The sequence below is a fragment of the Poromitra crassiceps genome, assembly GCF_964638095.1.
Source record: "Poromitra crassiceps genome assembly, chromosome: 13".
NCBI classification, from domain to species: Eukaryota; Metazoa; Chordata; class Actinopteri; order Beryciformes; family Melamphaidae; genus Poromitra; species Poromitra crassiceps.
In genome coordinates this window covers 7,455,397-7,479,284 of record NC_139644.1, presented here as the reverse complement: position 1 = coordinate 7,479,284, position 23,888 = coordinate 7,455,397, and the positions used below count along the sequence as shown (strand labels likewise).

At 47.1% G+C, this 23,888-nt stretch overlaps 1 protein-coding gene and 1 long non-coding RNA gene across 2 annotated transcripts in view; one reads left to right on the top strand and one right to left on the bottom strand.

Annotated features, from left to right (window-relative positions):
* The window catches only part of LOC310787434, a 755,777-nt gene that overhangs the window by 271,719 nt on the left and 460,170 nt on the right, over positions 1 to 23,888 (bottom strand). The window lies entirely within an intron of this gene.
* The window catches only part of LOC310787795 (MBT domain-containing protein 1-like), a gene marked incomplete at both ends in the record, with an annotated part of 48,332 nt that overhangs the window by 15,658 nt on the left and 8,786 nt on the right, over positions 1 to 23,888 (top strand). The window contains 9 exons of the mRNA XM_083649281.1: positions 1,259 to 1,357; positions 6,779 to 6,914; positions 11,145 to 11,200; positions 13,911 to 14,015; positions 16,780 to 16,927; positions 17,235 to 17,317; positions 18,811 to 19,048; positions 20,574 to 20,645; positions 21,400 to 21,627. Coding sequence (XP_083505407.1) covers positions 1,259 to 1,357; positions 6,779 to 6,914; positions 11,145 to 11,200; positions 13,911 to 14,015; positions 16,780 to 16,927; positions 17,235 to 17,317; positions 18,811 to 19,048; positions 20,574 to 20,645; positions 21,400 to 21,627 — 1,165 coding nt within the window. The remainder of the gene's footprint in view (positions 1 to 1,258; positions 1,358 to 6,778; positions 6,915 to 11,144; positions 11,201 to 13,910; positions 14,016 to 16,779; positions 16,928 to 17,234; positions 17,318 to 18,810; positions 19,049 to 20,573; positions 20,646 to 21,399; positions 21,628 to 23,888) is intronic.

Here is a 23,888-nt window from a genome sequence, read left to right as displayed (position 1 = left end):
CCTCTCTCTCACCTCCTCCTCTCCTCCCTCTCACCTCTCAATTCAATTCAAATGGCTTTATTAGCATGACGTAACACTGTACATATTGCCAAAGCAAGCGATTAGACATGAAGAGCTAAACATTAATTAGAAAACTTACTATATCAAACTAACATACTACAAGACTAACAAATTATCTGTTGTCAGATATAGTAGCAACATCAAATAACAAGCTTTGAATAGCAAAGAAACTACAAGAAGAAATTATCTGTTGTCAGATATAGCAGCAACATCCTTTGAATAGCAAAGAAACTACAAGACAAATTAATGATGTGTTGTCATATAGGCTATAGAGAGGCAATCAAAAGAACAAAGGATAACAAAGAAACAAACTACAAGACAAACAGGTGATGTGTTGTCAGATGTAGCAACAACAAGGAACAAAGAACATTAAAGATGGTCTGTTGTCAGATATGCTCTAACAGCAACGTGTGTCAGGTGACTGTCACTCACTGTCCCTCAGTCTATGGCAGGCAGCAACATAGACTGCTGCTAACGCACAGCTCTTTGACTCCTCCCCTAGTAGGACTGGTAGTTTTTCTGTGTTTAATAGGTTAAGGAAACATTTTGTTATTAATTCAAATCTTTTAAAATGTGCTTCTCTAACATGTTTATATTTTTCACATTTGGTGAGAAAGTGTAGCTCTGTCTCAGGTTCACTGAGGGTGCAATGACTGCAAAGCCTTTGCTCTGCAGGGAGCCAGGTTTTCCTGTGTCTCCCCTTTTCAATAGCAAGGCTGTGCTCACTCAGTCTGTACTTTGTCAAGGTTCTTTTGAGTTGTTGATCAGTCACCATGCTCAAATAATCTGCTATGGTGTAGTGTCGATTTAGAGCCAGATAGCACTGCATTTTGCTGTGTGCTTTTGTTTGTGTTTGCCAATAGGTGAGGTAGTTCTGTTTGAACTGTTTTGTAATTTGATTGAGTCTGATTGGTGATGTGTTCTGTTCCTGGGCTGTGTTAAGAGAGCAGCTTTGTGGACTCAGCCTCAGGATCAGTTGGGTAAGGGTGCTCCTATTGCTCAGCTCTTGGCATTGCAGGGCTTGGTAATGGTACGAGAGGGGGTCACTTCGTTTTAGGTGTGTCCAAAATTTAATTGCTCTTTTTTGTATTTTTTGTATTAGTGGGTATTGGCCTAATTCTGCCCTGCATGCATTGTTTGTAGCTTTCCTCTCGCTCTCCTCTCCTCCCTCTCACCTCTCTCTCCTCTCCTCCTCCAGGTCCAGGAGAGTATGCAGTTTCCCTTTAAGAAGCTAATGAGAGTGGAGGTTGTGGATAAGACTCATCTGTGTCGAACGCGAGTTGCTCTGGTCGAACAGGTATGACAAAATAGTCAATAATAATAATAATAATAATAAAGATGATAATGATAATAATAATAATAATAGCTGTGATTTCACTACAGCTGCGTTTCATTTGTCCAAACCACAGAACAAAAGTTTGTTGCTTTTTGGTATTTGGTTCGTGGCTTCAGCCATCTCTTTTTCTGTGGTGTTCATACCAGTTCTGTGTTCTGGCCTCGTCCGTCTTCTTCTGTGGTGTTCATACCAGTTCTGTGTTCTGGCCTCGTCCGTCTTCTTCTGTGGTGTTCATACCAGTTCTGTGTTCTGGCCTTGTCCGTCTCTTCTTCTGTGATGTTCATACCAGTTCTGTGTTCTGGCCTCGTCCGTCTCTTCTTCTGTGGTGTTCATACCAGTTCTGTGTTCTGGCCTTGTCCGTCTCTTCTTCTGTGGTGTTCATACCAGTTCTGTGTTCTGGCCTCGTCCGTCTTCTTCTGTGGTGTTCATACCAGTTCTCCGTTCTGGCCTCATCCGTCTCTTCTTCTGTGCTGTTCATACCAGTTCTCCGTTCTGGCCTCGTCCGTCTCTTCTTCTGTGGTGTTCATACCAGTTCTCCGTTCTGGCCTCGTCCGTCTCTTCTTCTGTGCTGTTCATACCAGTTCTGTGTTCTGGCCTCGTCCGTCTCTTCTTCTGTGATGTTCATACCAGTTCAGCATGAGGGCCTCGGCCATCTCTCAAAACAAGATGGCGCCGGGAGAAGGCGACTCGCTAGGGAGCTCTAGTGACTTCATAGACAAATAGGCTTGTATTCCAGTGTAAACGCGTTTTGTTTTGATTTCTTTGCTTCGACTCGCTTTGTAAATACCTATTGTATATAACAGTGTAACTGAATAGTGTAGATAGTGGCGTCTTCACACTTTTTTTTGCAAGAAACTGCGACGGCGGGGACCCGCTTTGTCCGCTCGCACGCAAAAAACAACAACAAACAACGGCCCCGCGCCCCCGCCATGGAGGCAGAGAACGGAGGCACGGACACCAGCGGATATAACATGGAAATCAGCGTCGGAATAAAATACAACAGGGACGCGCTGATCAAAATCAGGAAAGAACGGATATATCCCAACAGCAACTGGCAAGCTCCAGATCTTACGGATTTTCCTGAACTCAAAAAACAACGCTGGAGGAGGGGGAAGAGAGGGGGGCTTCTCGCCCGCTTGAGGAAGCGCGCGGATAAACCACCTCTCCCCAGCATTCTTCTGGCAAATGTTCAATCGTTGGAAAACAAACTTTGTGAACTAAGAGCGCGTGCACAATACCAAAAAGACATAGCGCGATGCAATGTTCTGTGCCTAACGGAAACCTGGCTTACTCCTGACACAACTGACCACTCTATCGCGCTACCAGGATTCAGTGTATTCAGAGGAGACAGAAACGAACAATCCGGTAAGAAGAAGGGAGGGGGCGTATGTCTTATGATTAATGAAAACTGGTGCGTGAACAACACAGTCATAGGAAGATACTGCTCGGAGGACCTAGAATATGTAATGCTCCAATGCGTGCCGTTCTGGAGTCCTCGAGAATTCAGTACAGTAACCGTGATGGGTGTATACATCCCCCCACAGGCAAACACCACAGCTGCGCTGAAAGAGCTGCAACGAGCGATCAGCGCACATGAGACAAAACAACCTGAAATGGCCCTGGTAGTGACCGGGGATTTTAACAAAGCAAACCTGAAAGGAAGAATGCCAACGCTGCACCAGCATGTTCACTTCCCCACTCGAGTCAATAACACACTGGATAAATGTTATACAAATATCCGCCACAGCTACAAGGCCGTACCCCGTTCACCCTTTGGCAAATCAGATCACGCCTCCATTCTGCTGTTGCCCAGGTATCAACACAAACTGAAAAAACAGCCCCCAGCATTCCGAACTGCCCACTGCTGGTCAGACGAATCAGACGACATCCTGAGGGACTGTTTTGACCAAGTAGCATGGGAGGAGTTCAGAGTGGCAGGAGACCTGGGCGCATACGCAGAGACTGTGTCATGCTTCATTAAGAAGTGTACCGAGGACATAGTCCCGACAAAGAAAGTCAAAATAATGCCCAACCAGAAACCCTGGATCAACAGCGAGGTCAAGGCAGCCCTGCACGCCAGGACCACCGCCTACAGTTCAGGCACACCAGATCAATACAAGCAGGCACAATATGCCCTCCGGACCGCTATTAAAAAAGCACAGAGAGACTACGGAAGGCAGCTGGAGTCAAAACTGGACACCAACAACCCCAGACACCTGTGGAAAGGCCTCCATGCTGCTACTGACTTCAAAGAGGTGAAACGACAGAACCCCAGCACGTCACCCACCCTACCGGATGAACTCAACGCGTTCTACGCTAGATTCGACCCCTCTGCCAGAGCGCCTCCCATCCACCCCCCCCCTCCCCTCTCCCACCCCTCTCCCACTCCCCCCCCCCCATCACCTCCCTCCCCCCCCCCCCACCCTCCCCCCCCTGCCACCCCTCCCCCCTCACCATCCCCCCCCCTCTCCGTCCCCCTACCACCCTTCCTCCCCCCCCCCAAAGACCACCATCCCTCCTCCCCCCCCCCGACCACCACCCTCCCCCCTCTCCCCCCCCCCACCAACTCCCCTCCCACCCCTCAGCACCCCTTCCCATTCACACCCAACCACCAACCCGCCCCACCCCCCACCCACCCCCACAGATCCAGACCACCCTCTCACCATCACTGAGGATGAAGTGTGCCGGTCGTTCCTGCGTATCAACCCACGCAAGGCGGCCGGCCCGGATGGCATCCCCGGGCGGGTCCTCAAAGCCTGCGCTCACCAGCTGGCACCCGTATACACAGACATCTTCAACCAGTCCCTCTCCCTCCGACGAGTCCCCCCCTGCTTCAAAGCAGCAACAATCATCCCCATTCCCAAACAGCAAAAAGTGACCAGCCTCAACGACTGGCGCCCAATAGCCCTCACGCCAATAGCCAGCAAGTGCTTTGAGAAGCTGGTCATATCAAAGATCCGCCCCACACTCCCTCCGGACCACGACCCGCTACAATTCGCATACCGCCCCAACAGGAGCACAGCGGATGCAGTAGCACACGTGCTCCACACCGCCCTGTCCCACCTGGAGGGGAAGGACACCTATGTAAGAATGCTGTTCGTGGACTACAGCTCAGCATTCAACACCATAGTACCCTCCAGGCTGGTAAGCAAACTCAGGGATCTGGGACTAAACACGGCAATGTGCGACTGGATCCTGGATTTCCTGACAGACCGCCGCCAGGTGGTGAGGGTGGGCAACCTCACCTCCTCCCCACTGACCATTAGCATAGGAGCGCCCCAGGGGTGCGTCTCCAGCCCCTTCTGGTACGACCTCTACACCCACGACTGCGTGGCGACTCAAACTTCAAACACAATTGTGAAGTTTGCAGACGACACAGCGGTCGTGGGGCTGATCTCGGGGGGCGACGAGACGGCCTACAGAGAGGAGGTGGGGGTACTGGAACAATGGTGCCAGGACAACCACCTCTCCCTGAACGTCTCCAAGACCAAGGAGATCATTGTAGACTACAGGAGAGGGGGGGGCACACACCCCCCAATCACCATCAACGGCACAGTGGTGGAAAGGGTGGACAGCTTCAAGTACCTGGGAGTCAACATCCACCAGGACCTGACCTGGGCCGGCCACACCGCCACTGTTGTCAAAAAGGCCCAACAGCGACTACACGGACTCAGGCGCCTGAAGAAATTCGGGCTGAGGAAAGAAATCCTCGGGGACTTCTACAGAGGCACCATTGAAAGCCTGCTGACAGGCGGCTTCACCGCCTGGTATGGGAACTGTACCACCATGGACCGCAGAGCGCTACGGAGGGTGAGGCGCGCGGCCCAGCACGTAACAGGAGGTGAACTGCCAGAACTGCACGAACTGTACAACCAGCGGTGCCTCAGGAGGTCCCTGAAGATCATCAAAGACACAAACCATCCCCACAACAGCCTGTTCTCCCTGCTACCCTCAGGGAGGAGATACAGGGTTCCAAAAACACGCACAAATCGCTTGAGGAACAGTTTCTTCCCGCAGGCCACGAGACTCCTTAATATGCACAAATAGTGCAGTAGTCGTACCGTACCGTACTGCAGCTGCTACTATTACGGATGCCTAACGTTTAATTGTAAATTTAAGTGTATGTTTAATAAGGTGCCTAACGTTTAATTGTAAATCTAAGTGTATGTTTAATAAGGTACATGCTATTTGCACATGTATGTATAAAACGTCGAATTTGGAATGTCTGAACACGTCTAACGTATGCACATGACATGTGCACCTATGTGCAATGAATATGCCACTGTCGTATAAGCCACCGACTTGTCTTATTGCTTATAGATGCCTATTTCGTATTGCCTTATTGCTTATTGATGCCTATTTCTTATTGCCTATTACTTATTGCTTGTTGCCTATTTGTACTATGTCGTAAACGGAGTCCACTGCACAAGAATTTCACACGTGGTACTTGTACCATGGAGTGACAATAAAAATCTTGAATCTTGAATCTTGAATCTTCTTCTGTGGTGTTCATACCAGTTCAGCATGAGGGCCTCGGCCATCTCTTCTTCTGTGGTGTTCATACCAGTTCAGAACACATGAGGAGACATCTGAATATGAGCATCAGTCCAGATCTCATTTTGCTCTGCTCATTTTCCTGTAGTCGTTTGGCTTAATGGATTAACATCATCGTTGTCACCTGGAGAAACCCACTGAACTAGAGTAACAGCATCCTCACCAAACAAAATTCTCAATAAACTGCAATATGTCCAGAACTCCGCTGCTCGCCTGCTCACCTCCACCCGTCACCGAGATCACATCACCCCTGTCCTTCACAACCTCCACTGGCTCCCAGTCAAACACCGGATAGACTTCAAAATACTACTCACCACCTACAAAGCCCTCGACAACCTGGCCCCTCCCTACCTCTCCGACCTCCTCCTCCACCACACCCCTACCCGTCGCCTCAGGTCCGCTGACACTAACAGCTTGATAACCCCGAGGACCAAGCTCCGGACCTGCAGGGGGCGACAGGGCCTTTTCAGGTGCTGCACCCTCCCTCTGGAACATCCTCCCCTTCCACATCCGCCAGGCAACCACTCTACCATCCTTCAAACAGGCCCTCAAGACCCACCTCTTCAAACTCGCTTTCACCTGCTAATCATCCTCCCCTCCATCATTACAACTCATCTAATTTTAAATCACATACTTTGTTTTATTATTACTATCGTTATGTACTTATGCTCTGTATCTATTAAATGATTTTATTGGTTTCCACTGTTTTCCACAGTTGAGTGTGTGTGTGTTTAGTTTAGTGTTGTTTTCCACAGTTGTGTGTGTGTGTGTGTGTGTGTGTGTGTGTGTGTGTGTGTGTGTGTGTGTGTGTGTGTGTGTTTCCTGCAGGTGATCGGCGGCCGGCTCCGACTGGTGTATGAGGAGTGTGAAGACGGGACGGACGATTTCTGGTGCCACATGTTCAGCCCGCTGATCCACAGCATCGGCTGGTCCCGCTCCATAGGACACCGCTTCAAGAGATCTGGTTAGTGGCAGTGAATGAACAGGGGGAGGCGCTATGGGTGACGGAATCTCCTTAACGATTCCTACAGTGCATTTCTGTTACGCTCATGAGTGTACTGCATTGAGTGTGTGTGTGTCAGAAAGCAGTTACTAAGTCATCTGTGTTTGTGTGTTTGTGTCAGAAAGCAGTTACTAAGTCATCTGTGTTTTTGTGTCAGAAAGCAGTTACTAAGTCATCTGTGTTTGTTTGTGTCAGAAAGCAGTTACTAAGTCATCTGTGTTTGTTTGTGTCAGAAAGCAGTTACTAAGTCATCTGTGTTTGTTTGTGTCAGAAAGCAGTTACTAAGTCATCTGTGTTTGTTTGTGTCAGAAAGCAGTTACTAAGTCATCTGTGTTTGTTTGTGTCAGAAAGCAGTTACTAAGTCATCTGTATTTGTTTGTGTCAGAAAGCAGTTACTAAGTCATCTGTGTTTGTGTCAGAAAGCAGTTACTAAGTCATCTGTGTTTGTGTCAGAAAGCAGTTACTAAGTCATATGTGTTTGTTTGTGTCAGAAAGCAGTTACTAAGTCATCTGTGTTTGTTTGTGTCAGAAAGCAGTTGCTAAGTCATCTGTGTTTGTGTGTTTGTGTCAGAAAGCAATTGCTAAGTCATCTGTGTTTGTGTGTTTGTGTCAGAAAGCAGTTACTAAGTCATCTGTGTTTGTTTGTGTCAGAAAGCAGTTGCTAAGTCATCTGTGTTTGTGTGTTTGTGTCAGAAAGCAGTTGCTAAGTCATCTGTGTTTGTGTGTTTGTGTCAGAAAGCAGTTACTAAGTCATCTGTGTTTGTTTGTGTCAGAAAGCAGTTGCTAAGTCATCTGTGTTTGTGTGTTTGTGTCAGAAAGCAGTTACTAAGTCATCTGTGTTTGTTTGTGTCAGAAAGCAGTTGCTAAGTCATCTGTGTTTGTGTGTTTGTGTCAGAAAGCAGTTGCTAAGTCATCTGTGTTTGTGTGTATGTGTCAGAAAGCAGTTACTAAGTCATCTGTGTTTGTTTGTGTCAGAAAGCAGTTGCTAAGTCATCTGTGTTTGTGTGTTTGTGTCAGAAAGCAGTTGCTAAGTCATCTGTGTTTGTGTGTTTGTGTCAGAAAGCAGTTACTAAGTCATCTGTGTTTGTTTGTGTCAGAAAGCAGTTGCTAAGTCATCTGTGTTTGTGTCAGAAAGCAGTTGCTAAGTCATCTGTGTTTGTGTGTTTGTGTCAGAAAGCAGTTACTAAGTCATCTGTGTTTGTTTGTGTCAGAAAGCAGTTGCTAAGTCATCTGTGTTTGTGTGTTTGTGTCAGAAAGCAGTTGCTAAGTCATCTGTGTTTGTGTGTTTGTGTCAGAAAGCAGTTGCTAAGTCATCTGTGTTTGTGTGTTTGTGTCAGAAAGCAGTTACTACCGTAAATTCCGGACTATAAGACGCACCGGTGTATAAGCCGCGGGACCAAAATTGACTATTTTTTTCTTCTATAAGCCGCACCGGACTATAAGCCGCGGGTGTTTTGATGTTTAATTACCATATGAAAGGGTTCGTGCACAGAGAGGAATGTCGGGAAAGAGATCGCTGTTTGGGGAAGCTCCCATTTATTAACATTTCAACAAAACAAAACAAAAGTCAGGTCACTAATCCCCAGACAAAATCACACAACAATAGGCTACTGTATATGTGCAGCAAACCTGTAACCAGAGAAGTCAAGTCACTAATCCTCGTCTTCCTCTTCTTCCTGCGTACTGAAACCACCAAAGTCCTCATCTTCAGTGTCGGAAACGAACAGGTTCAGGGTGGCTTCGTCAACCACTCTCCTCTCTCCTTCAGGTGCCATGGCACGAGTCCGATACCTCACGAGTCCGACACCTCACGAGTCCGAAAAAAGAGGCTAACTTCCCCCAGACCCTAACCCAAAACCTAACCTCTCCCACCCCCACGCCTAAACCTAACATCCCCCAGACCCTAACCCAAAACCTAACCTCTCCCACCCCCACGCCTAAACCTAACCTCCCCCAGACCCTAACCCAAAACCATGAGGTGTCGGACTCGTGAGGTATCGGACTCGTGAGGTATCGGACTAGGGGGCAGTCCCCGTGGCGTCATCCTCTTCATCCCGCAGCAGTCCAGCGTTTTGGAACCCGTTGGTAATTGTGGATGTTTTCACACTCCTATAATATTCCGTGATCTTCCTTTGTGTGAATTCGCCGAAGTTTGTGATTTTCTCCTGATAGTCGGGAGGGAGTTGTTCAGTAGTTCTCCCCCGGACGGACAGTCCCTTTTGCCCAGGTTACGCGCGGCTGCTCTGTTTGATCGGCGGCTGCTCTCTTTTAATGCGAGATTGACTGCTTTCAACTTGAAAGCTGCCTCGTGTGAATTTCTGCGTACCTTCCCCATGGTAAGTGAGAGTGTTGCTTCTACTGCTCGTCTTGTTGTGAATATTCCTTGATCTTCCTTTGTGTGAATTCGCCGAAGTTTGTGATTTTCTCCTGGTAGTCGGGGGAGGGAGTTGTTGCCCGAGTGGCCGTTTGCTTACCGTAATTACCATATGTAAGTGGTCACGCACAGAGGGGATTGTCGGGAAGAGATGGCTGTTTGAGGAAGCTCCCATTTACCGTATTACAACATTTCAACAAAACAACATAACACAACACCACCGTTGTTTATTTTTACAGTGCACACAGTGTCCGCGGTGTGGTGAAAAGAGGGCAAGAGAGGAAATTAAAACAGAAGTGGATTTATAGTTAGAAAGAGTGCTAAAAAAGAGAGATTTTTTTTTTTTTTTTTTTTTTTTCTGAAAAAATCCATAGATAAGACGCACCGTTATATAAGCCGCAGGGGCCAAAAAACGGGAAAAAAGCCGCGGCTTATAGTCCGGAATTTACGGTAAGTCATCTGTGTTTGTTTGTGTCAGAAAGCAGTTGCTAAGTCATCTGTGTTTGTGTGTTTGTGTCAGAAAGCAGTTGCTAAGTCATCTGTGCTTGTGTGTTTGTGTCAGAAAGCAGTTACTAAGTCATCTGTGTTTGTTTGTGTCAGAAAGCAGTTGCTAAGTCATCTGTGTTTGTGTGTTTGTGTCAGAAAGCAGTTGCTAAGTCATCTGTGTTTGTGTGTTTGTGTCAGAAAGCAGTTACTAAGTCATCTGTGTTTGTTTGTGTCAGAAAGCAGTTGCTAAGTCATCTGTGTTTGTGTGTTTGTGTCAGAAAGCAGTTACTAAGTCATCTGTGTTTGTTTGTGTCAGAAAGCAGTTGCTAAGTCATCTGTGTTTGTGTGTTTGTGTCAGAAAGCAGTTGCTAAGTCATCTGTGTTTGTGTGTTTGTGTCAGAAAGCAGTTACTAAGTCATCTGTGTTTGTGTGTTTGTGTCAGAAAGCAGTTGCTAAGTCATCTGTGTTTGTGTGTTTGTGTCAGAAAGCAGTTGCTAAGTCATCTGTGTTTGTGTGTTTGTGTCAGAAAGCAGTTGCTAAGTCATCTGTGTTTGTGTGTTTGTGTCAGAAAGCAGTTGCTAAGTCATCTGTGTTTGTGTGTTTGTGTCAGAAAGCAGTTGCTAAGTCATCTGTGTTTGTGTGTTTGTGTCAGAAAGCAGTTGCTAAGTCATCTGTGTTTGTGTGTGTCAGAAAGCAGTTGCTAAGTCATCTGTGTTTGTGTGTGTCAGAAAGCAGTTGCTAAGTCATCTGTGTTTGTGTGTGTCAGAAAGCAGTTGCTAAGTCATCTGTGTTTGTGTGTTTGTGTCAGAAAGCAGTTGCTAAGTAATCTGTGTTTGTGTGTGTGTGTCAGAAAGCAGTTGCTAAGTCATCTGTGTTTGTGTGTTTGTGTCAGAAAGCAGTTACTAAGTCATCTGTGTTTGTGTGTTTGTGTCAGAAAGCAGTTGCTAAGTCATCTGTGTTTGTGTGTTTGTGTCAGAAAGCAGTTGCTAAGTCATCTGTGTTTGTGTGTTTGTGTCAGAAAGCAGTTGCTAAGTCATCTGTGTTTGTGTCAGAAAGCAGTTACTAAGTCATCTGTGTTTGTGTGTTTGTGTCAGAAAGCAGTTACTAAGTCATCTGTGTTTGTGTGTTTGTGTCAGAAAGCAGTTGCTAAGTCATCTGTGTTTGTGTGTATGTGTCAGAAAGCAGTTGCTAAGTCATCTGTGTTTGTGTCAGAAAGCAGTTACTAAGTCATCTGTGTTTGTGTGTATGTGTCAGAAAGCAGTTGCTAAGTCATCTGTGTTTGTGTCAGAAAGCAGTTACTAAGTCATCTGTGTTTGTGTGTATGGCTCCAGATGTGTCTAAGAAGCTGGAGGGGCAGATGGACGCTCCTGGACAGCTGTTCGCCAAGGTGAGAACAACAACAACAACAACAACAACAACAACCACCACCACCACCAGGGACGCTGGAAGTTAGTCAGAGTTGGGGTGCTGAGAGTCTATTCATGACTTGTACAGAATGTTTGTTTTTGTTGTGGCGGCCATCTTGATCCCCGGACCCAGCAGCACACAGTACCTGTTACAATGTAAGTCTATGGGAGGTCTGTTCAAAACCCATTAACTACTCTTTCATACTTTAAGGTAGAAACTCCATTCAAACTTTAAACGGATCACCACTTGGTGTCAGCTATGCAGTGTTGGGCAAGTTACTTTCAAAATGTAATATACTACATATTTTATATACATATATTACTTTCATTTGAAAGTAATAAGTTACTTTACAATATTACTGTGTGTAGAGCAGGGGTGGCCAAACTTTTTTGGTTGTGGGCCGCATACAGAAAAATATAAGGAGTCGCGGGCCAAACACAATATTAAGCACGGCAGTTTTAGCGGCAAAAGAAATAGGACCAGAAAACCCTTGTGCCATCAAAATTTTTGTTTCTACCTAAATAAATATATGACACATAGTTTATTACAGTTGACAGCCGGAACAGGGACGGCACCCGGGAGCAGTATGGCTTAGCAACCCACAGAGCCCGGTCCCTCTACGTACCAGAGCCCCCCCTCCCCCTCCCCCCCCCCCCCCCCCCCCCCTCCCAAAGATACAAATTATTGTATCTTTGTTAAAGCAGCTACGAGCAAGTTTTTCGATTGTAATTAAACAGTATAATTATAATATAGATGCATCACATCTTACCTATAATAGTAGCTGAGACCAAAGCCGTGTGAATTGGAGATTGCTCTCTTGATGATTATAGAGTCTCTGTCTGTCTACCAGCGGGCCGGATAAACCCGGAAGTGAAACGAAACGGTTTACGGCAGCTGCCTGCCTTCAACCGTTTAGCTCTGCCTAGCAACAGACCATAAACACGGAGAACGCCATGCAGGGGCTTGCTACTCTCGCGAACATCTCTCGTTATATTCTAACAGTTTGTTTGGAAGTTATTTTGTTATTTTGTGGTTATGGGCGAAGTGGCTGCCGCAAACTGTTTCATTTCACTTCCTGATCTGCCCCGGCTGCAGACAGACTAATCGTCAAGACAACACTGGCCGATTCACTCGGGGTTCAAGCGAGACTACTCGGCGTTGGTCTCGTCTACTATTAGAGGTAAGATGTGATGCATCAATATTAAATTTAGACTGTTTAATAACAATCGAAAATCTTGCTCGTAGCTGCTTTAAAATAGGTGCTTTGATTTAAAAAAAATACGGTACTCAATTTGTAACTTGAGTTACTTGACAAAGTAACTGGTATAATATTACTGAAATCCTATAAGTAATAAGTTATATTACTGAGTTACTGCTAAAAGTAATATATTGCATGTAATATGTTACTTTTGTAAGGAGTTACCCCCAACACTGCTGCTATGGAAGTGGTTCTCAAATTTTTTCACATGAAGGACCCCTAAACGAACAAAAATTAGACCACGGACCTCCATTTGATAGGATTTTGTCCCACAGTCCCCCATATGATAATACATTGATGCTTTTAGATGTTTTATTACAGAAAGTGTATAAAACCCATGACCAAAATAGTCATTGTGTTACTTATGAATGGAATTATAGCGAAAATAAATTAAGTTACCCCCCTTTTTGCTGAGGGCCCCCTGGAAGCCCCTCAAGGACCCCTGGGGGTCCCCGGACCCCCATTTGGGAACCGCTGTGCTATGGTATGGATATTTTAGTCAGTCAGATCGTCTCCTCTCGGAAATGTAATGGTTTCATGACAAACGGCACTGAAAACATAAGCTCCTTGGCCGGTGGTAATAATTGAATTAATTGGAGAGCACAGTCCTAAACGCAACTCCAAAACTGCTGCAGCAGCCCTGCTTCCAGTGTCCCTGACAACAACCACAACCACAAGCTCATCCTCACCTCGCCTGTGTTCCTCTGTGACTGACATCAAGCTCATCCTCACCTCGCCTGTATTCCTCTGGGACTGACATCAAGCTCATCCTCCTCACCTCGCCTGTATTCCTCTGGGACTGACATAGCTGTTGAATGAACTGGCTTTAGTTTCTCCAGTTCTGTTGAATCAGGTGAATGAACCTGTAAAAATACTCACAGCCTGTTGTAGAGTTACATTAGATAGTTGTACCACTTTAGTCTGTTCTTTTGTCTGCTCTGTTTGTCTAACACTCAAATTCAGCCCAAGTTTGCACAGACTGTCTCATGATTTCACCACAGGATGGCAGTATAAGTACTGAATGTAACCACCACCACCACCACCACACACACACGCACGCACGCACGCACGCACGCACGCACGCACGCACGCACGCACACACAGACACACACACACACACACACACACACACACACACACACACAGACACAGACACACAGACAAACACACATGCACCCAGTCATGTCCCCTCACCAGTAACCTCCTCCTCCACTCTATTGAGTGTAATATGCTCTGTTATCTCACTCACTTTCACAGCACTTACATATCACAGTGTTGTTCTAGGCTCACAGGAATGCTGCGTAGTGCTTATTCTACTGTAAGACTCATTGTAAGTCACTGTAAGCCTGTCCGCTCAATGCATGTCAAATGTAAAACATCTTCTTCCACCATGATCTCTTTAGTATGATAGATGTTGTCCTGTCTCCATCAGGTGAAGGAGGTGGATCAGGCTGGACTCTGGTTCAAAGACGGGATGAAGCTGGAAGCCATCGACCCTTTGAACCTGTCTGCCATCTGTGTAGCTACAGTCAGGAAGGTAGGTTCTCAGCCAGGTTACATCTGTGTAGCTACTGTCAGGAAGGTAGGTTCTCAGCCAGGTTACATCTGTGTAGCTACTGTCAGGAAGGTAGGTTCTCAGCCAGGTTACATCTGTGTAGCTACAGTCAGGAACATAAGTTCTCAGCCAGGTTACATCTGTGTAGCTACTGTCAGGAAGGTAGGTTCTCAGCCAGGTTACATCTGTGTAGCTACTGTCAGGAAGGTAGGTTCTCAGCCAGGTTACATCTGTGTAGCTACTGTCAGGAAGGTAGGTTCTCAGCCAGGTTACATCTGTGTAGCTACTGTCAGGAAGGTAGGTTCTCAGCCAGGTTACATCTGTGTAGCTACAGTCAGGAACATAAGTTCTCAGCCAGGTTACATCTGTGTAGCTACTGTCAGGAAGGTAGGTTCTCAGCCAGGTTACATCTGTGTAGCTACTGTCAGGAAGGTAGGTTCTCAGCCAGGTTACATCTGTGTAGCTACAGTCAGGAAGGTAGGTTCTCAGCCAGGTTACATCTGTGTAGCTACTGTCAGGAACATAAGTTCTCAGCCAGGTTACATCTGTGTAGCTACAGTCAGGAAGGTAGGTTCTCAGCCAGGTTACATCTGTGTAGCTACTGTCAAGAAGGTAGGTTCTCAGCCAGGTTACATCTGTGTAGCTACTGTCAGGAACATAAGTTCTCAGCCAGGTTACATCTGTGTAGCTACAGTCAGGAAGGTAGGTTCTCAGCCAGGTTACATCTGTGTAGCTACTGTCAGGAAGGTAGGTTCTCAGCCAGGTTACATCTGTGTAGCTACAGTCAGGAAGGTAGGTTCTCAGCCAGGTTACATCTGTGTAGCTACTGTCAGGAAGGTAAGTTCTCAGCCAGGTTGCATCTGTGTAGCTACTGTCAGGAACATAAGTTCTCAGCCAGGTTACATCTGTGTAGCTACAGTCAGGAAGGTAGGTTCTCAGCCAGGTTACATCTGTGTAGCTACTGTCAGGAAGGTAGGTTCTCAGCCAGGTTACATCTGTGTAGCTACTGTCAGGAAGGTAAGTTCTCAGCCAGGTTACATCTGTGTAGCTACTGTCAGGAAGGTAGGTTCTCAGCCAGGTTACATCTGTGTAGCTACAGTCAGGAAGGTAGGTTCTCAGCCAGGTTACATCTGTGTAGCTACTGTCAGGAAGGTAGGTTCTCAGCCAGGTTACATCTGTGTAGCTACTGTCAGGAAGGTAGGTTCTCAGCCAGGTTACATCTGTGTAGCTACTGTCAGGAACATAAGTCCTCAGCCAGGTTACATCTGTCTAGCTACTGTCAGGAAGGTAGGTTCTCAGCCAGGTTACATCTGAACCTGTCTGCCATCTGTCCTCAATGGAGTCCTGTTAATCTGAATTACATCTGAATCCCCACTGTCATGAGAATCTTGGCAAACTTGTGGAATTTGTGCATTTATTTATAATTTTCCAATGTTTTGGAAAATTGCAAAATGTCATTGAACTTTTGGAAAAGTCGTGGAATTTTAAGTGATGATGCAGAGTTGATTGTTTTCCTAAACTTGAAAATAAAATGAACAGTAAAGCCCTTTTCCCACATGCGCTTTGTACCGCAAAATGACCGGAACGTGGTCTAATGCCTGCATGTGAGAAAGGCGCCGTGCCGGTATAAGCGCGACCCCGTCGTCCCCGACATTTCACCACTTTCGACCCAGTCAGAAGAGCGGTATGCGCTTTAGCGGATACTAGTGAGAAACGGGTGCAGTCATTTTCCGCGACACTCTCATGGGCGAGGTGTACACACGTTGCTTAATGTTCCAGCGGGCATAATCTAATCATTCGCGCACATTAAAGCAAACTGGCGAAATGATCTTGTGATAATAAGAGCAGTAGCCTATGTCAGCTTCATGTGTGGGTGTGCTGATTTTCCCCTCTCCTCTCTGCTCGCTCTCTGGCCACAGTCCGTCCTCCTCCTTCAGTCACAGCCCGACAGGGACTAAGCAAATGCACGAAGCGAATTGTGGAAGTATTTTGCTTACGTTGCCGACAGCGAAGGCAAGCCCGGACACATCAAACGAAGCCAGTCTGTAAACGAAGCCAGTCTGTAAGTGCTTCAATGCGACGCAGGTGAACGGAGCAAACTTATTTCACCATTCGGAGTTTTGCCGACACGTCACTCCCCACTCGCTTTGCAGTGCCGCCCCCCCCCCCCCTCCCACCCCACATACAGGCAATTTCGCTGGTAGATTCCGACATGCGAGAGGAGAGGTGTGAAGGGAAATGTCCGATATTGACTTACAGGTAATTTTCCGGTACGCATGTGGGAAAACGGCTTAAGAGTAATTTGACAAAATGTGACAAAAATGAATAGGCAGAAATGCTATTGGAATGTGAGTCTCAAACAAAACAAATGTACAATGTTGTAGCAGGTTGCTTTAGATGACATTACTACAGTGGTGCAGTCATGGAACTTTGATATGAAGTTACGTCGAAGTTTTGAAATGTAATTGTGAAATAAGAACCCTGTGACATGTGTGAACAGGATCCAAAACTAACAGTAATAAACCTGTTCACTCACTGCAAACCGCTCTGGAGTGGAACATCAATTAACCCATTGATACCTGATGCAGCAGTTGCGTGTATATCCCTTTAAGACCGGTCTTAAAGGGATACACACACAAATGCTGCATCAGGTATCAATGGGTTAAATGCTAGGATGTGTCAAACTTGTAAACGCTCTTGGAGTCTGTCCAAACCGGACCAAACGCTCACCTTCTCCGTCCTCCAGGTTCTGGCAGACGGATACCTGATGATCGGTATCGACGGCTCGGAGGCAGCAGACGGCTCAGACTGGTTCTGTTACCACTCCACCTCTCCCTCTGTGTTCCCCGCTGGCTTCTGTGAGATCAACAGCATCCAACTCACTCCTCCCAGAGGTACACAGCACCAGCACTCAGAACAACTCCTCAATCATCTGGACTTGAAGGAGAATTTTGGTATTTTTCAACCTGGACCTTATTTTCCTAACCTTTTGTGTCTCTGAAGGAATCATCACCTGAAGTTCATCATTCAATATTTTTTCTAAAATAGAACTGATCCAGAGTGTAAAGGTTTTTGCATTTGGTCAAATAAGGACACAAGTTACAAAATAACTCTTTGTGTGTGTCAGATTTCTTATTTTGAAACTAAACTGAATTCTTCTGACCAGATGGCATGTTCTCTCTCTCTCTCTCTCTCTCTCAGGTTACACCAACCTGCCCTTCAGATGGTTTGACTACCTAAAAGAGACCAGCTCTGTAGCTGCTCCTGTGCACCTTTTCAATAAGGCAGGGACACACACACACACACACACACACACACACACACACACACACACACACACACACACACACACACACACACACACACACACACACACACACACGCCAGGTGTACTGAAGGATGGAGAAAGACAGTGGTCTTTTGACTGATCCCACTTATTATAATCGACTTTGGGCTTGAACCTCATCCCTACGCATGTGGCCTGCATACCCAGAATGCCATGTGGCCTGCATACCCAGAATGCCTTGTGGCCTGCATACCCAGAATGCCTTGTGGCCTGCATACCCAGAATGCCTTGTGGCCTGCATACCCAGAATGCCTTGTGGCCTGCATACCCAGAATGCCTTGTGGCCTGCATACCCAGAATGCCTTGTGGCCTGCATACCCAGAATGCCTTGTGGCCTGCATACCCAGAATGCCTTGTGGCCTGCATACCCAGAATGCCTTGTGGCCTGCATACCCAGAATGCCTTGCGGCCTGCATACCCAGAATGCCTTGCGGCCTGCATACCCAGAATGCCTTGCGGCCTGCATACCCAGAATGCCTTGTGGCCTGCATACCCAGAATGCCTTGCGGCCTGAAGAAGGCCAAGCTGTGAAATTCTCCAAATTGATACGGTAAAAAAAAAGAAGAAGCTTGATTTTGAGTCGGTGTGTCGTCAGAGTTGTCCTGATCTCAAACATCTCAGTCATTGTCAGAACTTATGGATCAATGTGTTTTTACAGCACCCCAAGTTTGAGAAATTTGAAGGTACAAATGTGGGACTTTAACTTTGAAATTTCTAAAATGATATAGTAATATCACTAGTATAGCTTGATTTTGAGTTAGTATGCTGTGTCAAATATCAGTCCTTGTCAGGATTCGTTCGGCCTTGCGCCTTTGGCGGGTGGCTAAGATCTCTATTTTGGGCTTCTTCTGAGCAACAAAGTGTAAAGCTTCTGGCATACTCTTCACGCACGCGCTGGAGGCGGGGCTCCGAGGAGGGCGCACGCCCCCCGCGCGGGCCAAAACAGAACATACTCAGTGCTCAGCTCGCTCCTCCAGGCAGTCTGAATGAAATTGAATGTAACGTTCCCAATTCTATGTATTCAATTCTAAAAAACGACCCTCAACATTTGGGAAGGCTAAGCCACACAACTAGTTCGTTATAATCGAACGCCATGCTTCAAAGGCGACTTTACGACGGTGAGGACTCAATCACAGCAGATATCCGCTGATAGTCTACCACGGAGATCTCACAGGCACAGGCAGCAAAACCCAACGCGCTGATAGAAAAATCTCCATGGACGCACCGCGCTGCGCTCAGGCCTCGCCCCCCGACACGCCCCGTGCGATGACGTCATAATCACCGCGCGCCCTATGCGTTTGGCTGGGCGCGAAGAGTATGCCAGAAGCTTAAGAAGTGGACTTTCTCTCCACTGATTCTCAGTGTTTACAAAGCCCTCACCCTACCCTTACCTTAGCCTTAGCCTTCTTCTCCCTCCCTCTGTTCCTCCAGGAGGTCCCAAACCATGGCTTTGGTCCTGGCATGAAGCTGGAGGCCGTGGACCTCATGGAGCCCAGGCTGGTCTGCGTTGCCACGGTGACCCGCATCGTCCACCGACTGCTGCGCATCCACTTTGACGGCTGGGAGGACGAGTACGACCAGTGGGTGGACTGTGAGTCTCCAGACCTCTACCCTGTGGGCTGGTGCCAGCTGAGCGGCTACCATCTGCAACCCCCTGCTGTCAACGCAGGTACACTACACACATACACACACACACACACGCACACACGCACGCACGCACACACACACACACACACACACACACACACACACACCAGGGGCGTAGGCAGAAATTCAATTATGGGTGTGCCTGGATAAAATTGGGTGGGCCTGGATCAAATTGGTGGGGCAATTGCATGACGAAATTTTGCGCAAAATTCCTGGATGTCATGAAGTCGTCATGCATTAGACTCTGGGGATGATGTGCCCTGCGTTTTTAAGCTACAAAACCATTAGCTAGCAAGGCAGCACCAAGTTTGCCTCTAGAAAACAACCAATTAAAAAAAAAAAAAAAAATTGGGGGGTGGGCCAGGGCAAGAAGTGAGAAACGCCCCTGACACACACACACACACACACGCACGCACACACACACACACACACACACGCACACACACACACACACACACATACATACATACATACATACACACACACACACACACCTAACCCTAAGTGACATGTGGGGCGACTCCTAACGACTGCCAAACACTGCTTCCCGGACACCAGAGCACTGTTGCGTTAGGCACAATCTGATTTCACCAAGTAACAGTTCCAGGACCAAACATTTCTTCCTATTACGGGCTGGGAAACCCCCCCCCGAACTCATTTTATTGGTCGTTGCGCTGCAAATTGCTTCTTCCTGAAAACGTGCGGAAGTAAAGACAGCTCTCTCTCCTGTGGCTTAATGGATAAGGTGCACGCCCTCCAATCTGAGGACTTGGGTTTCGATTCCTGGTCGAACCACACACATTTTTATAAAACATTAGGGTTAGACATTAGGTTTAGGCAAGTACAACAATGTGGTTAGAGTTAGGGTTTGGTTCTGGTCGTGGTTAGATGGGGTTCGGGTTCGGGTTTGGTTCTGGTCGGGTTAGGGTTAGGGTTTGGTTCTGGTCGTGGTTAGATGAGGAAACCCTAACCCTAATCTTAACCACATCTTTTTTCCGGAAGAAGCAATTGCGACGACCAATCAAATGAGTTCGGGGGCGGGGTTTTCCCGGCCCGCACTAGGATGAAATGTTGGTCCAGGAACAACTGTTACTTGGTGAAATGAGTTTGTGCTTTGGGTTAGGATGTTAGCTTGTTAGCCTCAGCTAGCTTGGTAGCCGTTAGCTGCCTGGATCTAGCATAGCCTGTTAGCTTGTTAGCATCAGTCAGTGTTAGAGAGTTTTTTATGGGGTTGAAAGGCCCAGACTCTCTCTCAGAGGTTGGAGGACATGCTTGTAGGTTCATAACTGCTGATGTCATAACGTGTCAATTGTGATGTCGTCGGTGATAGCGTGGTTCGCATTGTGATGGCACTGGTGATGATGTCATGCTTGGCTATGGCATCATCAGACGAGAACGTCACGTGTCACATGATGTCTGATGTCACAGGCCGCTTGTGATGTCATCGGCGCAGTGATGATGTCATCACCGAAATGTCATCCAGGGTGTGTGTTTGTGGGTGTGTGTTTGTGTGTGTGTGTGTGTGTGTGTGTGTGTGTGTGTTGCAGCCTCCAGAGAGCTTCCTTCAGGGGTGTCGAAACAGAGGAAGAAATCCCAGCAATACAAGGGACAGAAGAAAAGTAGGTCTCTCTCTCCCCCTCTCTCTCTCTCTCTCTCTCTCTCCCTCTCTCTGTGTCTCTCTCTCCCCCTCTCTCTGTGTCTCTCTCTCTCCCTCTCTCTGTGTCTCTCTCTCCCTCTCTCTGTGTCTCTCTCTCCCCCTCTCTCTGTGTCTCTCTCTCTCCCTTTCTCTGTGTCCCCCTCCCTCACTCTGTGTCTCTCTCTCTCCCTCTCTCTGTGTGTCTCTCTCTCTCCCTCTCTCTGTCTCTGTCTCTCTCTCCCCCTCTCTCTGTGTCTCTCCTCTCCCTCTCTCTGTCTCTGTCTCTCTGCCCTGCCCACACGTGGGCATGTATGGCTGTCAATGGAACTGCTTCCCTTGTATTTATTGATGATGCAACTGCTGACAACAGCAGCAGAATCAATTCTGAAGCGTTTCGGACAATATTATCTGCTCATATTCAGTCAAATGCTTCAGAACCCATTTGGATGATTGCATGATTATGTTAGTTTGTCCAACTATTTTGGTCCCTTAACCAGCCGATGTGCCTCTGCTCTCCTCTGCCTGCTATGAGTAGCCATTGGATCGACAGCCCAAAGATCGCTTAGGTCCGAGAAGATGACTCACTCGGTAGTACATCCTGGGACCTGCAGTTTATTAAAAAAAAAATACCGCCCCCATCTGTGAGATTTGGGTTGGCCCCCGTGGGTTCCCTCTCCCAATGCAGCCCTCTTCAATCCCCCTGAAGGTCCTGGTCCTGTTTTGATGTTCCCCCTCAGAGAGGAAGCTTCCTATCGGCAAGCGGCCCGTCAGCTTGTCGGGCGCCGTGGTAACGGGCGTGCCCAGGAGCCTATCAGGAGACGCCGTGGTAACGGGCGTGCCCAGGAGCCTATCAGGAGACGAGAACATGACCCCGCCCGGCTACCCATCACCCCCGACCCCCGCCTCGGCCACCGCGCCCCCCTCTGCAGGGCCTGAGAGCAGCCCCAATGCCCAAGGCACTGCAGGTTCACACACACACACACACACACACACACACACACACACACACACACACACACCACACCACACCACACCACAACACACGCACGCACGCACGCACCACACACACACACACACACACACACACCACACCACACCCCACGCACGCACGCACCACACACACACACACACACACACACACACACGCACACACCGGATTGCTTTACCCAACAAGAGCATAAAGGTTTTACAGTCATTTGAAAGTAATCCACAGCTGTATTAATCCACAGCTGTATTAATCCACAGCTGTATTAATCCACAGCTGTATTCCAGTTGCACTGTTGAACTCCTACCTGGTATGAATTCATTCATTCATGAATTCACACTCTGGAGCGGTTCGTTTGTGGTGGCAACGTGATCTGACCTTGATTCAACCCAACTACTAGGGGTGCTCCAATTCCACTAAGCCACGATCCGATTCCGATTCTTGGGGTCACGATCCGATTCCAGAATCGATTCTCGATTCCAACGATTCTCGATTCCAACGATTCTCGATTCCAACTAGGGATGCACCGATCGATCGGCACGTGACCGGAAATGGCCGATTTTCACGTGATCGGCCTCGATCGGTGATCTGTTCCGGTCACTCTAAATAGCCGATTCTGTGAGCCGATTTTCACATGACGTGCGCGCACCCCAAAGCACCGAGACAGGCACCCAGCCACCACACCACACACGCCAGCATACCTTCCTCGTTGTGGATTTTTTTCACCGTCAGTGAAGTAGACAAAGCTCGCAGTTTGTCACACATGCAAGTCGAAAATAAGCCGTGGAGACAGAGATGCGACCGAGTCCCGCTCGGCTGGAGTCCAGTCAGAGCGGCTCGCTTCACCTCACTGGCCCCTCTCTCTCTGCTCTTTCTCCCCGGGAAGCGGTGCTCCAGCAACCCGCCACCGCGCACAGCCGGCTTGGCGAGGTGAACGCGAGCATTGTGTCCAGTATGATAACCATTCCCCGACCTGCTTTTCCATTCCACATCAGCGCTGCTGCCTCAGCCTGTCAAGTCATGTTGTAACGTGACGTGGATACAGGAGAGACTATTTGTTTCGTATTGCAAATAGAACGACATGAGAACGACGGACATAATAATAAAAATGCATCGGACTCACAAGTGTGCAACGTTTTCTGTGCGTGACGATATTTTTTCGGATGGCAGATAAAAATACGCATACCAAACTTCGGACTGTGTGTAAACTCCGCCTGATATTCAGACTGAAGATCGTTACTGTAACTCATAAACTCATTTCCCCTCTACTCAAGAGGACTGGTCTGGAGCCAGTCTATAAACTCCTTGTCCATGGATCATTTTGATGTTCTGTTGCACCTGTTTTCTTTTGGAAAAGTAAATGCATGATAGCTGTGGGATATAGGCTATTGGATTTAATTTAATTTTTGTATTCATTGTATTTGCACAAAAAAGCTCTGTCCAGTAGCCTAACCTGGAACACTTTTATTTTGAGATGTGTTTGAGTGAGAAGGTCCTACTTCATGCAAATGATAAGAATTGTTTATTTGTTTATTTGGATCCCCATTAGATGTAAGAATTGTTCTATGAATCTTAATTTTTAAACAAAGTTACAAAAACGTTTGTGTAAGCTGTCAATTGTTGTTTTTAGAGAGAAAAAATCGGAATCGGCAAAAATCGGTATCGGCAAGTCAGACTATTCAAAAATCGGAAATCGGAATCGGCCAAGAAAATGGCAATCGGTGCATCCCTAATTCCAACGATTCTCGATTCCAGAATCTAGAATCGATTCTCAATTATGTAGTTTTATATTGCAATAATAAATAAGTATTACATTCAGGGCCTAACATTCATTTTGCAAACTAGGCGGCAATACACACTTATGTTCTTCAGATAGGGGGGATTTATAGACTTTGGGGGGGAGACACTAACCCGAGTATAACTACACATCTTATGTCCAAGAGGTGGTGGCACTGTGGCAGTACACAAATTCCGAGTAAAAGTGCAAATACTCAACTACTGAGTGGCCCATAGGGAATCCAAACTGCTCACACTGGCATTATTAGTGCCATGCTTTACCCACAGAACCACACAGGAGAGCCAGGAGAGGTGAAGGAAGATAAGAGTTCTCTCATCACTAATATGTTATTTCAACTTTTTTTTTATTCTTCTGTGCTTGTTTATAATTGTTTTGCCTTATTATACATTTGGTCTTTTGTGTGCTTATTCTAGTGTACAAGCACTTTGTAACCTTGTTAAGAA